This window comes from Martes martes (assembly GCF_963455335.1).
Source record: "Martes martes genome assembly, chromosome: 12".
In the NCBI taxonomy this organism is placed as follows: domain Eukaryota; kingdom Metazoa; phylum Chordata; class Mammalia; order Carnivora; family Mustelidae; genus Martes; species Martes martes.
In genome coordinates, this window is record NC_137900.1 from 12,452,502 (window position 1) to 12,470,466 (window position 17,965).

Below are 17,965 nucleotides of genomic sequence, written 5' to 3' on the forward strand. Positions count from 1 at the left end.
TTCCTTGGTTTTTGAAGACTGTAGGGTAGAGTGGGCAGGGGGAGTGGGGAGAAACTCTACCACTGTAGGCATTGGCCATGGCTGCTTTGGCCTTGGCCCCCAAGTGAACAAGCCACGACTCACTTGGTACAACCACATTCCACTGGAGTCAAAGGAACATGCACTTGGATGACCTCTGCAATCCCAAGGGCACAGGTGAAGGATAAAGGGGGCCTAGACAAGACACTGCAGAATTTTTACCATACACTCCGTCTCTGGGAGCTCGGGTTCACAAAGCTCTGGGTGAATTCCACAGAACAGAAACATCTGAAATCCGATGTCACATGACTGAAAACAACTTGAGACAATAACAGAGAAATACACAAATAAAGGAAACCGAGAAAGAGGGACAACCATTCCTCCAGACTGTTTTGTCATCTACCCATCAAAACAGGGCAGCTGAACTCAATTTGCTTCTTTATCTATAAATGACCGCTCAGGATTAAATTCTGAAAACCTAGGAACTCTTTACTTAAAACCTTTTGCTCTCACTGTTGACTATCACAAAATCTGTTCTGCCCAGATGCCAGCATAGGAAAGGGCATTTAATCTAGTTTCCCTCCAGCTCAGCTGAATCTGTGTCGGCTTTTCTCCTTGTGTGGTTCTTCTAAGAGCTGTTCGCATCAGAATCACTGAAGAGCTTGTTAAAATGCAAATTCCCAGGCCCACCACCTACCTACTGAATTAGCACTGGGGGGGGGGGGGCGGGGGGTTGATGGACTTGGGTGTTTGCTCCCAGCTCTCCAGGGGATTCCTAAGCATCCCCAGGATTCCACACACTAGCACTGTTTCTTTACTCTTCAATAAACATTTACTGAATACTTTTTTTTTCCTTTGTCAGCCAGAGCTGTCAAAACTCCTTTCCGTGTCAGTAATAGGGAGAAAGGATACGATCTAGCCCTCTGCAGACGAGCCAGGAGCCAGCTGAGGTTACACCAACAAGATGAGGGAAAATCCACTTGGAGAGGCAGTGCTCTCTTGAGCTGCCGGAAGTCCGGTCTACAAGCAAGGCAGAGCCCTCTCCCTGGAGACAGACCTTGCCCCGTATTCCTGGGACTCCACAAGTCATCCCGGAGCCAGGTGGCCCCGGACTCAGACTCCCAGCCACATCCTCCCTCTTTCCCCAGCGACCACAACTTTCAGCCTTTTTTCCGTAGGCGACGGCCCCAGAAGACAGAGCTCTCCGGAGAGACAGGAGGGTTTCTTGTTGCCTCAGGAATTTCCGTCAGGCTGCCCGAGGAACATTTCACAAAAAAGGCAAGTCACATGGTGAGTGCTCGGCAGCCTGAATCAAGCCACCATCTGAAACACACCAGACCGACTCTCTCTCTCTCTTTCTCTCTCTCTCCCGGGTTTCAGTTTGAGCACATTTTCTTTTCTTTTTTCTCTTCTTTCTCTCATTTTCTTAAAGGGAATATGAGGCTGGCTTGCTGAGATGAAAACCCGGAAGTTTCTTTATTAGTAGCCCTTAACATTTTCCCTGACAACCCACTGTGTTGGCCTAAAAGCAGCTGATTCTTCAAGTGTCTCATCTTGAAGGCACTTAGTGGACCGGACCCCTCAGACACTCCCTGGCCTTGCTCGCCACGGCTCACCGACGTGTCTAGATAGCACAGGTGCGTGTTTTCTGTCCTGTGCTGGAAACGTAACTGCTGCTCACTAGCAGGTGGCTCAGGAGTGCCTCGTCCTGGCTAAGCAAAAATAGACTGGTTTACTGAGATTCCTCTATGTGCCATTAAAAATTCAGGATTTCAGATGTGAAAAGGAGACCTTGGAAGCGTTAAATTTAAAACACACATTGAAATGAATCTCAATCTAGGGGCACCTGGGTGGCTCAATGGGTTAAAGCCTCTGCTTTCAGCTCAGGTCATGATCTCAGGGTCCTGAGATCGAGCCCCGCAACAGGCTCTCTGCTCGGCAGGGGAGCCTGCTTCCTCCTCTCTCTCTGCCTGCCTCTCTGCCTCCTTGTGATTTCTGTCTGTCAAATAAATAAATAAATAAAATCTTAAAAAAGAAAAAATTTTTTTAAATAAAAAAAAAAAAGAAATGAATCTCAATCTAATTGTTTCCTACAAGTTCGAGACCATCAAAGGGAAGTCAATTTCTGGAATGCCTGGCATCAACTACAGAAGACAGACTCAATTCATCTTGTTGTAAGGATCTCATTATGCTTCAGGGACAGCATGATGGACACTGGTTACTATTACAAGGAATTACAGATGTAGAAAACCTCAGTAATCGAGCAGAATTTATGTTCATCTGGTAGCCTACCTGGATCACTACTCTCAATTACTTCCTTTTTGTGACCCAGTTCACTCTCATTAATCCTTTGGCTAATACTATGAAAGAAAGGAGAAGAGAGAGAAACATGAGCCTTTTGACTGGATTCCAAAAAATTAGCAGTTTACTATGCATACAATCTAAAACATATATTAGAAGAGATATTCCTGATTATATATCATTCACTCAGAAGAGTTCGGTGATCAAGTAGTCACTGGGGCTCATATTCCTCAATGACGTGGGGTTATTTCTTTTCTCAATCCCACTAGAAGAACTGACATCCCCTTTCTAACTCAACAAAGAGGAACCACAAAATGAGAAGGTCTGTCCTTCCTTCTCAAGACTTTTCTTCTCAGACAGGGGGACCTGCAGCCAACGAGGCACAAAAATCAAAACTCAGAATTTAGCCTCAATCCCTCCCTTTGCCACAATGAATCAAGAGTTAAGCCCTGTTTATGTTACCTCCATTCCTACTGCCTTAGCTCACATCCTCATCAATTTTCTGGGTCTCCAATTTGACCTCTAAGCTTTTGATCCTACCATCTTCTACCCATTCCTGACAGTACAGCCGGAACAATCTATTTAACGCCTCAATCTGGAAGTCTGCTAATGTCCCTTTGATGGTACTCCATAGTTTTCAGGATAATTGTCAAACATCTTAGCTTAGCAGCTACGGCCCTCTATGCTTTTAAAAGCTGCTGAATGTTCTAGTCCTCTTCTATTTGAATATCCAATCCAGTCGAACTAAGAGAGTATGTCCTTTCATACCCACAGAAGATGGTAGCCTTTACCACGTGGAATTTTAGCACTGGATCCAAGTCAAGACCTAACCTTTCATTTAAGAAGAGGGCACCAAGTTACAGAGAGGTTAAGTAAGTTATCCAAGGTCACACAGGTGGTTAGGAACAAACACAATTAGGATCCAGTGTTTAGGTCTAACCCTCCAGAATATAATTTCTTTAATCTATTTTGACATTGCTCCAAGTACGAAAGCAGATTCCTTCTCAGTATAAAACTCTGAACATCCTAAAATGATAGGTCTTGGTCTTGGTCTTGATGGACAAACTGACTTAAATGTTTGTATCTAAAATCTGTTCGAAGTACAGAGCTTCCCTTTCCCCTAGTGCAATCCATTTTCAGAAGCCTTCTCTTCAATAAGTCCACTGAGATGTCAATACAAACAAAGCTCTCTGCCCTAAAATTAATCTTCAAATTCATCGTTAAGTCACCAAAATAAAAATCTCCCAAATAAAACAAAAGCAGAGGCAGACCTAATAATGAATATGAAATATGCTAAGAACATTCTGTCACTGAAATTAACTTGACTTCTCGTGATTAGCAAGATGATATCTTAAAACACAAGAATGAAGCAACGGACAACTGAAGAGAAATAGTTTGGACAGGGTCCCATTTGAAATGTATCCGTTTGAAAACAGCCTCTGTCTTTTGGCTATCATCACCACGAGCCTGTCCAAAAATTCATTTTCAAATGTTATTTCCAAGTGCAATCTCAAATTCAAAATGTGAGTTGGTTGGCATGTTCAAAATTTGCTCTGAGATGGACAAAGCAACAAATGAGATGTTTTCAGAAGGAATAATAAGTATATTCCAACATTCATTCATTGAGTTTAATTCATGCTTCAGATGCCAGCCTTCCCCTTCTAATCCCTTTGTATCCTGTTTCTATTAGGAAATAGGAAATAGAGAAAATAGGATTATAAAGCCATTTCTAAATATTAACACGGTACTGAAGTAAGTTAGCAAAGGAACATATACATTCTCAAGGAGAGGGCGGGGAGGGAAGGTGGCTTGAGCCCAGTCTGTGAGAAATGGTGAGTGATCAGAGGTTAGCCAAATCTGGCCATACCATCACATCCTCTGCTGTGTTACTGACAAGTCAGAGCACTGGAAAAAAATATATTACATCAGAAAAATGCTTGGAAGGGGACCAAAAATTACCTGTTGAATAGGAGAATTGGGTTTGTTAGCTTATGATTTCATAGACTCTGGGATGCCCAGAGAACGCATCCACTAAATTACCATGGTGGCAATAGTGTGGGGGAGGGAGCATAGGAGACTGGGAAGGGAGGGAGGGAAATGGGAAAGAACTGTTAAGAATCTCAGTTACTAAATATTTAATTTATTAACTAAACCAGGAAGAACACAGACCAAAAGATGCAAAGGATTACTCAGGAACTTCTAATTTATATATAAATTGAAATATGAAAGCAGGGCAAGAATACATAGGGACTAGCAAAGCAGATAAGACAGCAGCAATCCAAAGGGGCACAAAATTATACAAAATCCACATCCAGAACGTTGGTGATGTAAAACTGAATAAACCAAAGAAGCTTTCCTTTCTTGTTAAGTATTGCTGGAAGAATCTGGTGTCACTTTCTTTTTTTAAAGAGTTTGAAATATGTTCACTATCTGAAGTTTCCTAGGATAGGTACGATCTTTCAAAAATACAGATGTCATTTGCAAAGGAACTTCTCTAGTAACACACATCCTGTCTTTCATGTATTAAGAGACTCGGAAGGACACTCATCAGTACACTTTATTAGATGAATTGTTATAAAGTCCATGTTAAAAAAGCATGGTAGGAGCCAACTGTACACCAATCGGTGTACATTGTATCGGTATAACATTGACAATGCCTGCTGGTAGAGAGCATCAACGGTGGTTTCCATTAAAAAAGACAACAGCTGTTCTCAAAATAAGTAATCTACCTCAAATACATACTTCTCTGCTGATTTTGTGACTATGAAACGACGAATAAAGTTTTCCATTAAAAAAAAACTAGAGTATTAATGAATAATATATTGAGAGTGCTATTTTGCACATGCCTGTTAAGAAGGTCATTATGTAAGTTAAAAAGCATTATTTGGGGGGTAGGGCCAATGAATGGCTTCAAGTGAAAAATGTTTCTCATCACACATGGGACTGCTAGAGTCAATTTTCTCAGTCCTTGTTGGATTTGCCAAGACATCCTTTGCCCCAGACCCTTGATTCCATAGTGATTCTGGAGGAAAAATTACATTCATTCGTCTCCTTCCCTGGTCTCATTCTCTCTCCTGCCCTATCACACATGTTGTTCCTATACAGCGAAAACACTTACATCCAAGGACGCTTCTCTCCCACTCCTTATTCCCAAATTGGCTTTTCCTCCTCAATACTCTCTTAGGGAAGCAAACCATCGCCATGACAACATTATGATGGGGGTTTGAACAGGACATGGGGCAGCCTTTGTCAAAGTTAACATGGGGTTTTTGCTGAACAAGATAAAGAAAACTCACACAGTGGGTAATGCTCTCTTGTGAGCCACTTAGCTGCACAGAACTAACTGTCCATATCTAGCTTGACCCAACCAAACCACAGCCTTAACAAAGAAAAAAGAAAAAAAGAAAGAAAGAAAAAAAAAAGGAAAAAGAAAAAAAATGCTGCAAGTGTCATTTATTTAGGACTAATCCCTTAATCCTCCATTGTGGTCAATTAGGCTCAATATCGAGTGGTCATTAAATCACGGTATTATATTAATATGGAAAAGAGAATAAGGAACTTTGCCTTTTTAACTTCACGTGGATGTGGGACTTCCAGAGATACATACTTTTCCCAAATAAGTGTCAGTACATTCTCTCTTCTAGGGAAAAATACTTGTTTTCTGCACCTTTTAAATTTCATGTGATTTTTCTTCCCTATATGGCAGATGATGAAGGTGAATTATTATGCAGTTGTGGGGACTTTTCCCGGATCTTTAACATACTGGCCTCCAGAGAGAGGAGTGCTGCAAACGCAAGGTGACAATTCTGAGCCCAGGTGTAGTCCCATTCTTTTGTGTAACTCAGAGCAGGAGCTCAAGGATTACGTTCAACATATATTTAACAACACTTTCCCACCACGGGCTTCACGTAGGAGACTAAAATTATCACACCTTTCTAAAAACAAGGACACCGAAGAAGTCACAATCTGATGAGATTTATTCTTTGTCTTTACCTGAGCGACCACCTAAGGACACCGGGCTTTTAAAATAGTGAGGAGAATCCTTTGTTCTCTCAGGTTCCATTTAAAGGGAAAGTGGGTCGAAGGGCTTCCCCAGGGAGGGGGGTGGAAAAAAAACCACAACGAAGAGCCAAACACCCAGGAGTAAGAGATTTCACTCCCACTCTGGTTCCCACCCTCCCAAAGAAGTTAATTAATTCTATTTCAGGGATGTTTAGGGCGGGGGGCTGAAGGGGAAGAGCACTCAGGCAGCCCATTCTCTGCCATCATACTCTCATTCTCAAATGTGGCTCAGACCATCTCTCCTCCCTGACACCATGGGGTGGGGGCGGGTGATGGACCGCTGAGAGCCTCTCTCCAGCCTCGGGCAATGGAGCCAATACCATAAGCGTTTGTGCTCCCCAAAAGGTGTGTCCCAGCCCAAGTGCGAAGTTGGGTATTTAGACCTGAAAAGCACAATTAGAGCCATTCAAAGCAGCAAGTTACAGTACCTTCAGAAGTCTGACAGATGGGAGAAAGGCTGCGTGGCACAGCTTCCGGATGGTCCAGTTTAGGGGACGAGGAGCATCAGTCTGATTCATGACCCCTTCCAAATTCCACCGGGAGAACCAAAAACTGCAACCCTGAGCAATGCCTAGAAAACAAACGGTCCCCCACGGCCTTGGCATCCCATGGTCATCTCCACACCTGCAAATTCCATCAGGGCAGAGGCTTGCTGGAACTTGGGAGACTAGTCAAGTGGCGTTGCCTGAGCCACGGAACCTTCTTAAGAAAGCCACCTCCCCTCTCCCTGCAGCCGTGCTCATGCATACCAAATGTGGCTGAATGGAGGCACACTGCCTGCTGCTTCGGGGAGGGGATGCACGGTTTTGAAGGAGAAGGACAGCCTGCACGAACCAGCCTGTGGTCGCAGTGAGAGCAGCCCGCTCCGAATGCGCGCTCCCTCTCCGGCTCTCCTCCCAGTGAACGCAAGTCAGGCACTGGGGGAGAACCCGGGCCATTTGCTCTGCTCTCGCTTGCTTTGGGGGGGAGCCAGGAGGAGAGCAAGAGGGAAAATCAATAAAGCCAGAACGAGCAACTTGCACTTTCTTGCACAAAGCATCTTTGAGGGGCTGGAAACTGGCACAAGGGGAGGGGCTAGGACCCAGAGGGAGAAGGGATGCCTCCGAATGATAAGATAAACACTCGCCTTTTGATTTATGTGACTGAAGAAATGGAGAGCTGTTGTAAAATGGATCTATAGTAAAAGGGATCTCTGTCGTGTTCCGGGATTTTCATTAACTGTGACAGAAGGTCCTCGCCCTGATATATACATTGTATCGATGACGGACAGGCAGACTGTCAGAGAGAAGCAAACCAACCCCGGCCACAGGGAGCGGCAAGTTATTCCTTTCTTAGAAAGCAGTGCAAACTAATGTACATTGGGCTTACCTTTCAGAAACGGCAGTTTCTAAACTGGGGCTTATATCTTCCTGGAAAGCCACTTGATACTCTTTCTCTGCAATGAAATTTTAACCCTCAATGTGCCACACAGGAGGCTTTACATAAAAGATGAGTTTCCTCATGTGGGGTTACCCACCCCCCTCATTTTCTAAGGACGGCTTTAAGAGTGAGAGAGAGAGAAAGAGAGAGAGAGAGAGAGGCTGAGTTAGCATGATTCTGGCTCCTGTGGCAAAAGAGAGAATAAAGGAGAACTTTCCACCTGGAGGTAGAAATTGGATAATTTCACTTGAAGTGAAGTTCTGGCATTGTCAAGAGGAAGTTCATGTCACAACCCAGCAGGACCTCCTGCTCCCGCCTCCCCCACCAACCCCCCACCCCCGGCATCAGACTCTGGGGGTGCAGTTGACCCTTGACTGGCCAGGAGAATCCCCACATTTTTTTTAAAAAGATTTTATTTATTTATTTGACACAGAGCGAGATCACAAGCAGGCAGAGAGGTAGGCGGGGGGGGGGGGGGGGGGGGAGCAGGCTCCCCAGGATCCTGGGATCATGACCTGAGCCGAAGGCAAAGGCTCAACCCACTGAGCCACCCAGGTGCCCCGAGGATCCCCACATCTTTATAGCATTACCATCTTCCTGATTTTTCCTAAGTCCCTCCCCATGGCTACACTGATTTTGCATTTCTAAGGACCTCAAGGAGATTAGTAAATCCTAGCCCCACAGTTTATGCATTCTGAAGCAGAATCAGGAGAGGGGAGAGCAGATGTGACACACTGGGACCCTGCTGTAATTCAGATTTGGGGACAACTTGAATTTTCCCTGCGGAGTAATTAGCACCTGACACACTGCATTACAATGCTATCTCCCTTACAAGCTAAGGACACTTGCAGAAAACCTCATCTATTGGTGGAATCCAGACCACTGACTTGCCTTGTTGAAAATTCAGCGTCTGAGTATCTTCTACTCAACAATTTCACTTTAATAGATCCCCCACCCCCAGCTGGTTCATTTTGTCGATTCTATTTCCACAAAAGATGAGTGATCATGTATTGTGGTCGGCATTCTGAACCCATTACCAAAGTTCCTGTCAACAGCACCCTACCGAGTAGATGCTGTGGTCATGTGGCCCACTTCAAAGATTAAGCAACTGAGGACTTGAGAAATTACTAACAGGCCTAAAACACGTAACTAGTAAAACCAGAATTTAGATCAAAACTAGTCTATCGCACTCCAAAGACAAGTGTTCTCTTTCGTCTTTCTTCCATAATCATGGGGACCCAGCATTAAGGCCTGGGGCTCAGTTTTCTGGTGATTCAACCATCTAATTGCTGAGCTAAAAGCCCTTGAAGAAGAAATGCTCCACATTTCTTCCAGATCATTTCTTTGGTGTGACGCTGACGCAGTAGTAAGCAACTGAACGCTGGAATCAGGCTGTGTGGTTCCCGTTCTAATTCTGACCATGACCTTGGGCAATCTACTCACCTATGCTGGGCTTTATCTTCCTCCGTAAACAGAGATACAAATGAAACCGCACACCTAAGGTTATTGCGAGGACTGAATGAGCTCCTGTCAGCCAAGCACCCAGAACAGTGCCGGCCCAGACTGAGTCCCTTCCACCACCACGACCCGCCTTCTAAGGAAGCTTGTGTTGATGTTGAAGTAGGAGCCTGCTAATCACGTCCATTAAGTATGCACCACTGTATGCACATCTAGGACCAGATAATGAAGCTGAGAAGGCAGATTAAACCTGGATGTTTCTTTGCAGTTGCCATGCATTTCATAAATGGGGGAAAGAGGAAGGTGGGAGCCTGTGAGGTCAGTATGGGTTTCCTCACGCTATACTGCAGGGTGGCATTCGGCAGAATGCAAGACGTGGCCTTTCATGAAGGCCACAGGCTTAATAAAACGCCACATGGTGAGGCTCCCTTGTACTTGGGAGAAGTCTACCCCAAGAAAATGCCGAAACATGTAGTTGCCTCTCCTCCTGCCCCTCACTGTTCACACTGTTAAAGGACCCCCACAAAAGTGGCGGCACCATCCTGAAAACACACAGCCTTTGATCCTCAGAGCCCCTTTAATTTTTAGTGAGTAACTTTAGTCAAAGAGAATAGTCAGGAACCCTGCAGAAGAGCGAAGGAGGAGGATTCTCGGCTCTCTCTAATGGCAATTAGAGAGAAACACAGAAGCTCTGGAGAATTGCTTTGGAGATGACACTCCAAGAGAGGTACAGATCAAAGAGGGAAGGCAGTGCAAGAGAGGAGGGTTTTCTTCCATCATTGGAGTAGTTTGTGCCGGAATGGTCGGCTGTCAAAACGTCTCGAGCCGGGTTCTCAGGACCCCGCCCCCTTCAAGAAATGAAATTTTCACCCGGAATGATACCTTCTCCCAGGGCAGGGAGAGAAGTCTAATGAGGGAAGAGCTGAGAGCAGCAAGTCCAGACCTGGATGTTAGCCATCCAAAATGCTTCTTTACCAGTTTTATGAACGTGGGTGTTTACAAATCTACAGAAGAAATTCTAGCAGGCTTAAAGACCTGACGTGACCACATTAGCTTTCAGGATCCTAACAAACAGCAAGCCCAACACACAGCCGATCTCTGCACTCTGAACTCCGCCTTTGCGCAGACTAATTTTCTTTCATGCTATATAAGCCCACTTCCGAGTGATCGTCTTTGCATTTTATTTCCTATGTAAATGATACTAAATTTAAGAATCATGATAAGATTTGAGCTGTCTCGTGGCTGACAATGAGCCATGGTATAGATGTTCTGCTTCCCTTCCTTTTGAAAAGCAAGTTCCTTCTCTTTAAAGAAACACACTCACGGAACCCCCAAGGTACCACTTTGCACCCTGTGTTCCTTTACCCCCTTTAAATATAAAAGGGCCTGGCCCATGAAAACCTAAGACAACAGAAAGGAAAGGACCTGGGCAGTTCAGTGTTCCAAAGCCTCCTCTACCTCATGCTCAAGAAAACCAAAGCAAAAACAAAAACTCCAACATAATTTTTCACAGTGTAACAATGAAATTCATAGTTATCCGGACATTAATTGAGCAGCTATTTTCAGGCTCTAACAGTGAACGTAAAGTACGTAAGTGCAAAAAATGGCATGTAAGCATCCAAGGGAAATGTAGGAACAAGCCCAATGCTCAAGCCTTTGTAGATAACTCCGTTTGCCACAATATTCTGAGACCCTGATACTAACTTCCTGCTTGCTTTGTGACTGACCTCAGCTTTTACCTTTGTTACATTTCATAGTTCCCCATTTTTATCAGAAAAATCATTCATGTTGTGAACTCCGGTAATTTAACAGTCTTATTAAAAAAATGCTTTTCCCATTTCTTCTCTTTAACTACATTTAAATACTGCTATAATATTGTTAGGAATTTCTAGATGCTTCTACAGTATTTTCCAAAATAGCAAATCTCTTTATAGATTCCGATGACACTCGAGAGTCCTTAACTTACTTCCAAGTGTATCTTCTTCCAATAGATGAAATAACTTTTTTTCTACTGAAGGTATTTTTCTGCTTGGCATCTTTTATAGGTAATAGTTTCTGAAGTACACTAAAATCTATTAAAATAAATGACCCGCATTTATAGCTTCGATGGCATTTATTTTATGTAAAATGACAAGATCTCAGAACCAGAATAGTTTCCTTCTCTGTTTCCTGCAGTACCGAGAGCTCTCCCCCATTCCCTCCCTGCTGGCCGCCTTCCGCAGGTGACCCCCAGGGGAGCAGGGGAGCCTCTGAAGCAGTCCATTCTGTCGCTGGTTGGCTCTAGCTGACACAAAGTCTCCCCCTGTAACTCCCAAAGCAAGTCTCTCTTCCAGAGAATGGCTCTCCAAGTGGAGAGGCCGACAACAAGCTTCCCTGAAACCTCCTCTCCACCCCGGCCATCTCTGGCATGCACTTCCCCTTCTCCACGTGATGCAGTGCACTTCTGGAAAAACCCTCTTGGGTAATCATCTGTATTACATCATAAAGGTACTTTCAATATCATAGTGTCTAATCCTCTTAAATGCCTTCAATTACTTTTCATAAAGGTCCTTTTGAGAACCTTAAGTCACAGCAGATACACCCACAGACACACACGTTTTCTTCCTCAACCTCCCGTGTGAGTGTGCCAAACAGATCCTCTGTTGCAAAGTGGCCTCCGTGATATCCGACGCCGGCAATGTTGTGTGTAATTTACTTTTACAATCCTGACTGGTCAGGGAGGTTGTGGTGAGCCCTGGCTAAGGAGAAGCCTATGCTCGTATCAAGACATGGGTAGAGGGGGCCTGGGTGGCTCAGTGGGTTAAGCCTCTGCCTTCGGCTCAGGTCATGATCTCAGGGTTCTGGGATCGAGCCCCACATCAGGCTCTCTGCTCAGTGGGGAGCCGCCCCCCCCCCGCCTGCCTCTCTGCCTACTTGTGATCTTCACCTGTCAAATAAATAAAATATTAAAAAAAAAAAAAAAGACATGGGTAGAGACTGGACCACTGTACTTCCTCCTCTGTATCCTTACCTGCCCACTTTGAAGTCAGACTCATTTCAAACTCAAGTCCCCACCCTCCCTGGCAGTGGGGATCTGGGCCAGTGACACAACCACTCAGCCTTGGTTTCCACATGATAAAATGGGGTCTGTGATAGTTTCTCCCTCAAGGTCTTTGTGAAGATAAAAAACGATTAGCACAATGCTTAGAGGGTAAACATACATTTAAATGGAGTTATGGTTAGGATGATAATTGTTCTTTCTTTTTTTTTTTAAGATTTTATTTATTTATTTGACAGACAGAGATCACAAGCAGGCAGAGAGGCAGGCAGAGAGAGAGGGGGAAGCAGGCTCCCTGCTGAGCAGAGAGCCCAATGCGGGGCCCGATCCCAGGACCCTGAGATCATGACCTGAGCCGAAAGTAGAGGCTTAACCCATTGAACCACCCAGGTGCCCCATGATGATTGTTATTTCTTTCATTGACATCACTGGCATAGCCCATAATAGCCCAAGCCATACATCCAATGGCCTGGGTTTGAACGCCCTTTACCATGTACATGTGGCTTTGAGAAATTTCTTTACATCACCATGCTTTAGTGTCTTCATCTGCAGACTGAGGATAATTATACCCCCATGTCAGAGGAATACTGTGAAGCTGATTAGTTAATACGCACAGAGCCCTTGAAGAAAAACTGGTACATGGTTCAAAAAACTTCAAAAAATATTAGCAACTGAAACTACCAATATGAAGTCCTCTACTGTCTTTCCCCAAGCTACTGCTCTAGGAAAAGCAAAGCAAAACACATCTTCATGCCCTCCTTTGCTTCCTCCAGGAAGAAGATAAGCAGCAAAGAACAGGAAAGAGGAAAAGCACGTGGGGCTTTGCTTCCGGCTCTCCTCGCTGCAGCTGAGGGGATCATACATTCCATTAGTAGAGTACAAAACTTTAATATAAAAATGTTTCACTCTGGAAAACCCTAAGGGATATAAGCAGCTTCTGTCTCAGCAAAAACAGAAAGCCTACACACACCTACACACACACACACACACACACACACACACACACACACACACACAATGTATAGCAAATATTCAAAGGCCAAAAGCTAAAATACATCCTCATTCAAGCTTTGAAAATCTAAAATTTCCATTTACAAAGGGGATAGTTGTTTGTATGATTCTAAAATTTTAATGAGTCCATAGAGGCTTGTTAAAAATATAAGAATTTGAAAGATGCATTTCTAAACCACTTAATATATGCCTTCTTCTAATATCTGCAATGCTATTCCTTAGTGTAGATGTTCTCTACTGTGAGCCTAGACCTCGATCTCTCTCTCTCTCTTTCACACATACACAGACACACACATGTGCACATGAATATATATACACAAGCACACAGAATAAAGATATTTTAGATAATTTTCCATTATGAAACCAAGAATCTGACCAACTTGGTGAGGAACTCATGAATGAATACCTTTGGGAAAGGGAATTTAAGCCTTGAGGCTTCAATTACTATTTGAATAAATCGTGTGAATCGGAAGGAAGCTCAGCGTTTCATTACTCACGGGACGGCAGTGTAAATCAGATCTTCTGGTCAATGTTGCTCAAGACAAAAGTTCAAACTCAAGCCTCACATATGTCTTTCTCAGACACTATCTGACTTCCATCCCCAAGAGCCAAGAGCCTGCCCCAGCCACACATCCCTCTCTGCATGTGGGTTTCGGACATGAATGGCTAGCACTGGGTTGAACCCTGAGGTCTGCTCACCTGGCAAACTGAGACCTGCTGGGATTTGGCAAAACCTCAGCTTGGTAGCTGTGCATGGTAGAGGATATTACCGAAGAAAGCTAACAGAAACCATACTTGCCATCTATTTTGATCATCTTTCCATAAAATATATGACTGTTAATGTTTACTCCAATATCATTTTTAACAACTGTGAGCCTTTCATTTTTCTTTTGACTCAGAGTCGTGGCAGGAATTACATGACTTTAGTTTTTCGGAGAGGTTGTCCAGCTTTTCTTTTGTTTCTCTCATGAGGCGGCATGACATCAATGCAAACAGCACAGATTCTGAAACCAGGAAGAACTGGGTTTGAATCCATGTTACAACACCAGCCAGTTCAAATAACCTTCATGAATCTTTCTCTTAAAAGCAATACAATGGCTAATTATACAATGTAAGATGATGATTAGTAACTGTGAGCGTATAGCATGTGCTAAAATGTGTAAACCCTTTTTTTTTTAATATTTTATTTATTTGACAGCTGGAGATCACAAGCAGGCAGAGAAGCAGGCAGAGAGAGAGGACGAAACAGGCTCCCCGCTGAGCAGAGAGCCTGATGTGGGGCTCCGTCCCAGGACCCCAGGACCATGACCCAAGCCGAAGGCAGAGGTTTTAACCCACTGAGCCACCCAGGCACCCCTGTGCAAACCCTTGTAAAGGCATAGTTCTTTTGATTCCCACAGCAAACCTATTTTGTTTGCAGACAACTTTTGGAGCATGACGATCTTCGTATTCTTAGATTGGGTAATAGAACGAGGTAATAGTCTCAGGGAACCACAGACTCCAAGAGGTTAAGAAACTTGCAGGTCACGCAGCTGATAAATGGACTTGAATCCAGGTCTACAATTTTGTACCTTGTGTGTATCTGATTCTATAAACTCCCTTATCCACTACCATGTGCTGCTGCCAATTAAAAAAAAAAAAAAAAAAGGTATCCTGCGGCATTCCAAAAGCAAGGTAGTGTTTGATCACTAATATACTTCGAAAAGAGGAAAAGCAACTCAATGGATCCAACCTTAACATCCAAATCCCGCAGAGCACAGAAGTACCAAAGGTCTCCCCAGTGGCTCTGGGTTTCCACACTCTCCTACTCTCCACTTCCATCTGGCTGGGGCAGCCCACCCTGGGCCAGAAGCTCAGGCCACTCGCTGAGACAAAGATTTATCCTTCCTCATTTAATATACCAGTATATAAAACAAGTGCCTGGGACATGGTATTTATTAAGTGGAAAAATGAATGTTCCTGAAGGATTCACATGATTCTTGCAAATATGAGTTAAATTCTTTATACATACGAACTCATGTAATTCTCATGACTATCCTATTTTATACCCACCTGCATTTTCTAGATGAGGAAACAGAGACACAGAAAGTTTAAATATTTGCCCAAGTTCCCACTGTTTCAGAGCCATGGTTTTAATTCAAATATAAACTCTTGATAATACTTACACTGACTTAGAATATACAAATGAAAAATAAAATCTACTTTTAAGGCAACTTAATTTCAGATACTTTGGTTAGATAACTAATAAAACCAGGACCTATCATTCTTCATGACTGAAAGACGATATTCTCAAATATTTACGAGGGCAACAGGAGGTTGCAATCACACAGAAGATGCACTTGGCCAGAAAACCTGATAACTATCATGGTAAGTAAATACCAAAGGTATCTGTGTAACCATATAAAACATTAGGATGATTCTTCAAGGTTACATGATACTTACATGAAATATGCAAAACATGTGGGGAGGGAAAAATATATCATCAAACTCTACTACTGACCTGAAGCTGCTGTGTTAGAAAATGAAGGTGCCAAAGAATTTGATTTAAAATATCTCCTCAATTGGCTAATAAATCAAATTCTGACTGCTATTTTTTAAAATCCAGCCAAAGCCAGCCACAGGAGCCTAAAGGATACATGTGTTGACACAGGGTATGTGGCTCACTGCATTGGGAACCCCAGGCGGGGAGCCTCCCCCAGTAAGAAAGTGGACAGATTAATAAAGGGAAGACTATGCTGTCCCATAATACCTGACATTATCCCAAAGGGAAAATCTTGATAAATTATTGTTTTAGGAAATAATAGGTAAAGAAAGCTTTAACGTATTTTTTCCTTGCATTTTAATTAAATTCTTTACAAATAAACCACTGGCAACAGATGTGAGAATGATCAGTTCTGTTTATGAAAACATCCAGGATTAGAACCTAGCAAGTCACTCTCATAAATAAAACCAACCAGTACTCCCTACGGAGTTAGGGCACCCCTGTTGCAACTCTTGTTTAAATTCTTCTTACTTATCAGAGTTTGTAACTATTTAATTGGTTGGTTGGTTGATTTTTGGTCTTCATCTCCTATGTTAATGTAATTTCCACTAAGGCAATTCTCAGGTCTACGGGGTATCTAGAACACGACGGAAACACAACCAAAATTCGGTTGGTTGAACGAATAATGAATAAATAAATGAGGCATGAATGACCCAGACATGTTTGTTGCATCCTTTCTTTCATGTCATCTAGAGCTACTTCCTAGTGTCTAGCACTTACCTGCAGCTTGGTTTGAACACTTTCTGGTTTTTCAGGGCCTTGTCGTTCCCCCAAATCTTAACTGTATTGCCTTGAAAAGTCTAAGAATTGCTTATTAGATAACGAAAGATTCACAAAAGGAGGAGGGTGTTCGTGGACTCTAACCCACTAGTAGAGACGATGCTCTCAACACAGACAGATTTGGAAAAGAAAGCCAAAGAAGTAAGAAGTATGGATATCAGAACTTGGGTCTGGAAATAACATGCTAGAGAATTCTATCAATTACCTCTCGTAGTAAAACATTCTAAAACACCTGGCTCATTTCTCAACAATCTCCATGATAGCAATTCATTGAGGGCTTAACCTAACGTCAGGAATTGCGAAGACAAGCCTCCTTTTCAAGGAAAGGAAGACCGACCCGCATATCCACAATCTTAATTAGACTCATAACGACAATAAAACTAGAAATTGATGCTCATGCCTCACAAAGTGGTTCAACAAGCATATTCTTATTTGTTACACATAATGATGCTGAAGCAAGGGTAAGGATCATGTTACTATTAGCCTCACTTTACAGATGAGCAAACTACGAATCAGAAAAGGTAATGACTTACCTAAGGTCTCCAGACTCAGTAACATTATTCTTTCCACTATGCCCACGGCCTGCCTCTTCATCCCAAGGTTAATTTTTGGAACAAAACCACACAATGAATATTCTTGCAGAATATATTCTTTAGAACAAGACACAGCATATACAACAGCATAGATCTCTCTTAAAAATCATACTGAAGGGGCGCCTGGGTGGCTCAGTGGGTTAAAGCCTCTGCCTTCAGCTCAGGTCATGATCTCAGGGTCCTGGGATCAAGTGTTGGGCTCTCTGCTCAGCAGGGAGCCTGCTTCCTCCTCTCTCTCTGCCTGCCTCTCTGCCTGTCAAATAAATAAATAAATAAATAAATAAATCTTTAAAAAAAATCATATGGAAATTCTAGAGAAGACAGAACAACAGTGGCAGAAAGCAAAGCCGTTGTTGTCAGGAATTATTTGGGGGGATGCAACTGACTGCAGAGGGTCGTGAGGAACTTTTAAGGGTGATGAAAATGCTTTCTACCTTGAAAGCAATGGCAATTACTCAAATGTAATGTAATTGCTGCAATTTATCAAACTATATAGTCAAAATCTGTGGATTCTGTGTATGTAAGAAAGCTAGGGAAAATGTCTACTGTGTGTCTTTTTCTGATTGTGAAAGAAGTTTTCAATATAGAAAATTTAAAAAGTTATACACATATAAAGAAATAAAAATTACCTTTAATTCCATTACTCATATGTAACCATCAATGAGATTATACGAAATTCCATCAGGTATTTTAGGAATCGTGCTTTACCTATAGCTTAATAACATTATGATATCATGAAATAAT

At 42.9% G+C, this 17,965-nt stretch overlaps 1 protein-coding gene and 1 pseudogene across 22 annotated transcripts in view; one reads left to right on the forward strand and one right to left on the reverse strand.

Annotated features, from left to right (window-relative positions):
• Window positions 1-17,965, reverse strand: part of TRPM3 (transient receptor potential cation channel subfamily M member 3) — a gene marked incomplete at its 5' end in the record, with an annotated part of 786,868 nt that overhangs the window by 490,215 nt on the left and 278,688 nt on the right. For 15 of the 21 annotated variants that reach the window (XM_080819687.1, XM_080819685.1, XM_080819684.1 and 12 more), the window contains one exon: window positions 6,810-6,986. The exons of the other annotated variants lie outside the window; for them this stretch is intronic. In XM_080819687.1, coding sequence (XP_080675813.1) covers window positions 6,810-6,986 — 177 coding nt within the window. Of the gene's footprint in view, window positions 1-6,809; window positions 6,987-17,965 lie in introns of those variants that run through there. 21 annotated transcript variants of the gene reach the window in all.
• Window positions 7,641-17,965, forward strand: part of LOC308352939 (proline-rich protein 3-like) — a 265,599-nt pseudogene continuing 255,274 nt past the window's right edge. The window contains exons 1-2 of the transcript in view: window positions 7,641-7,696; window positions 9,276-9,420. The product of the transcript in view is annotated as a proline-rich protein 3-like (transcript). The remainder of the gene's footprint in view (window positions 7,697-9,275; window positions 9,421-17,965) is intronic.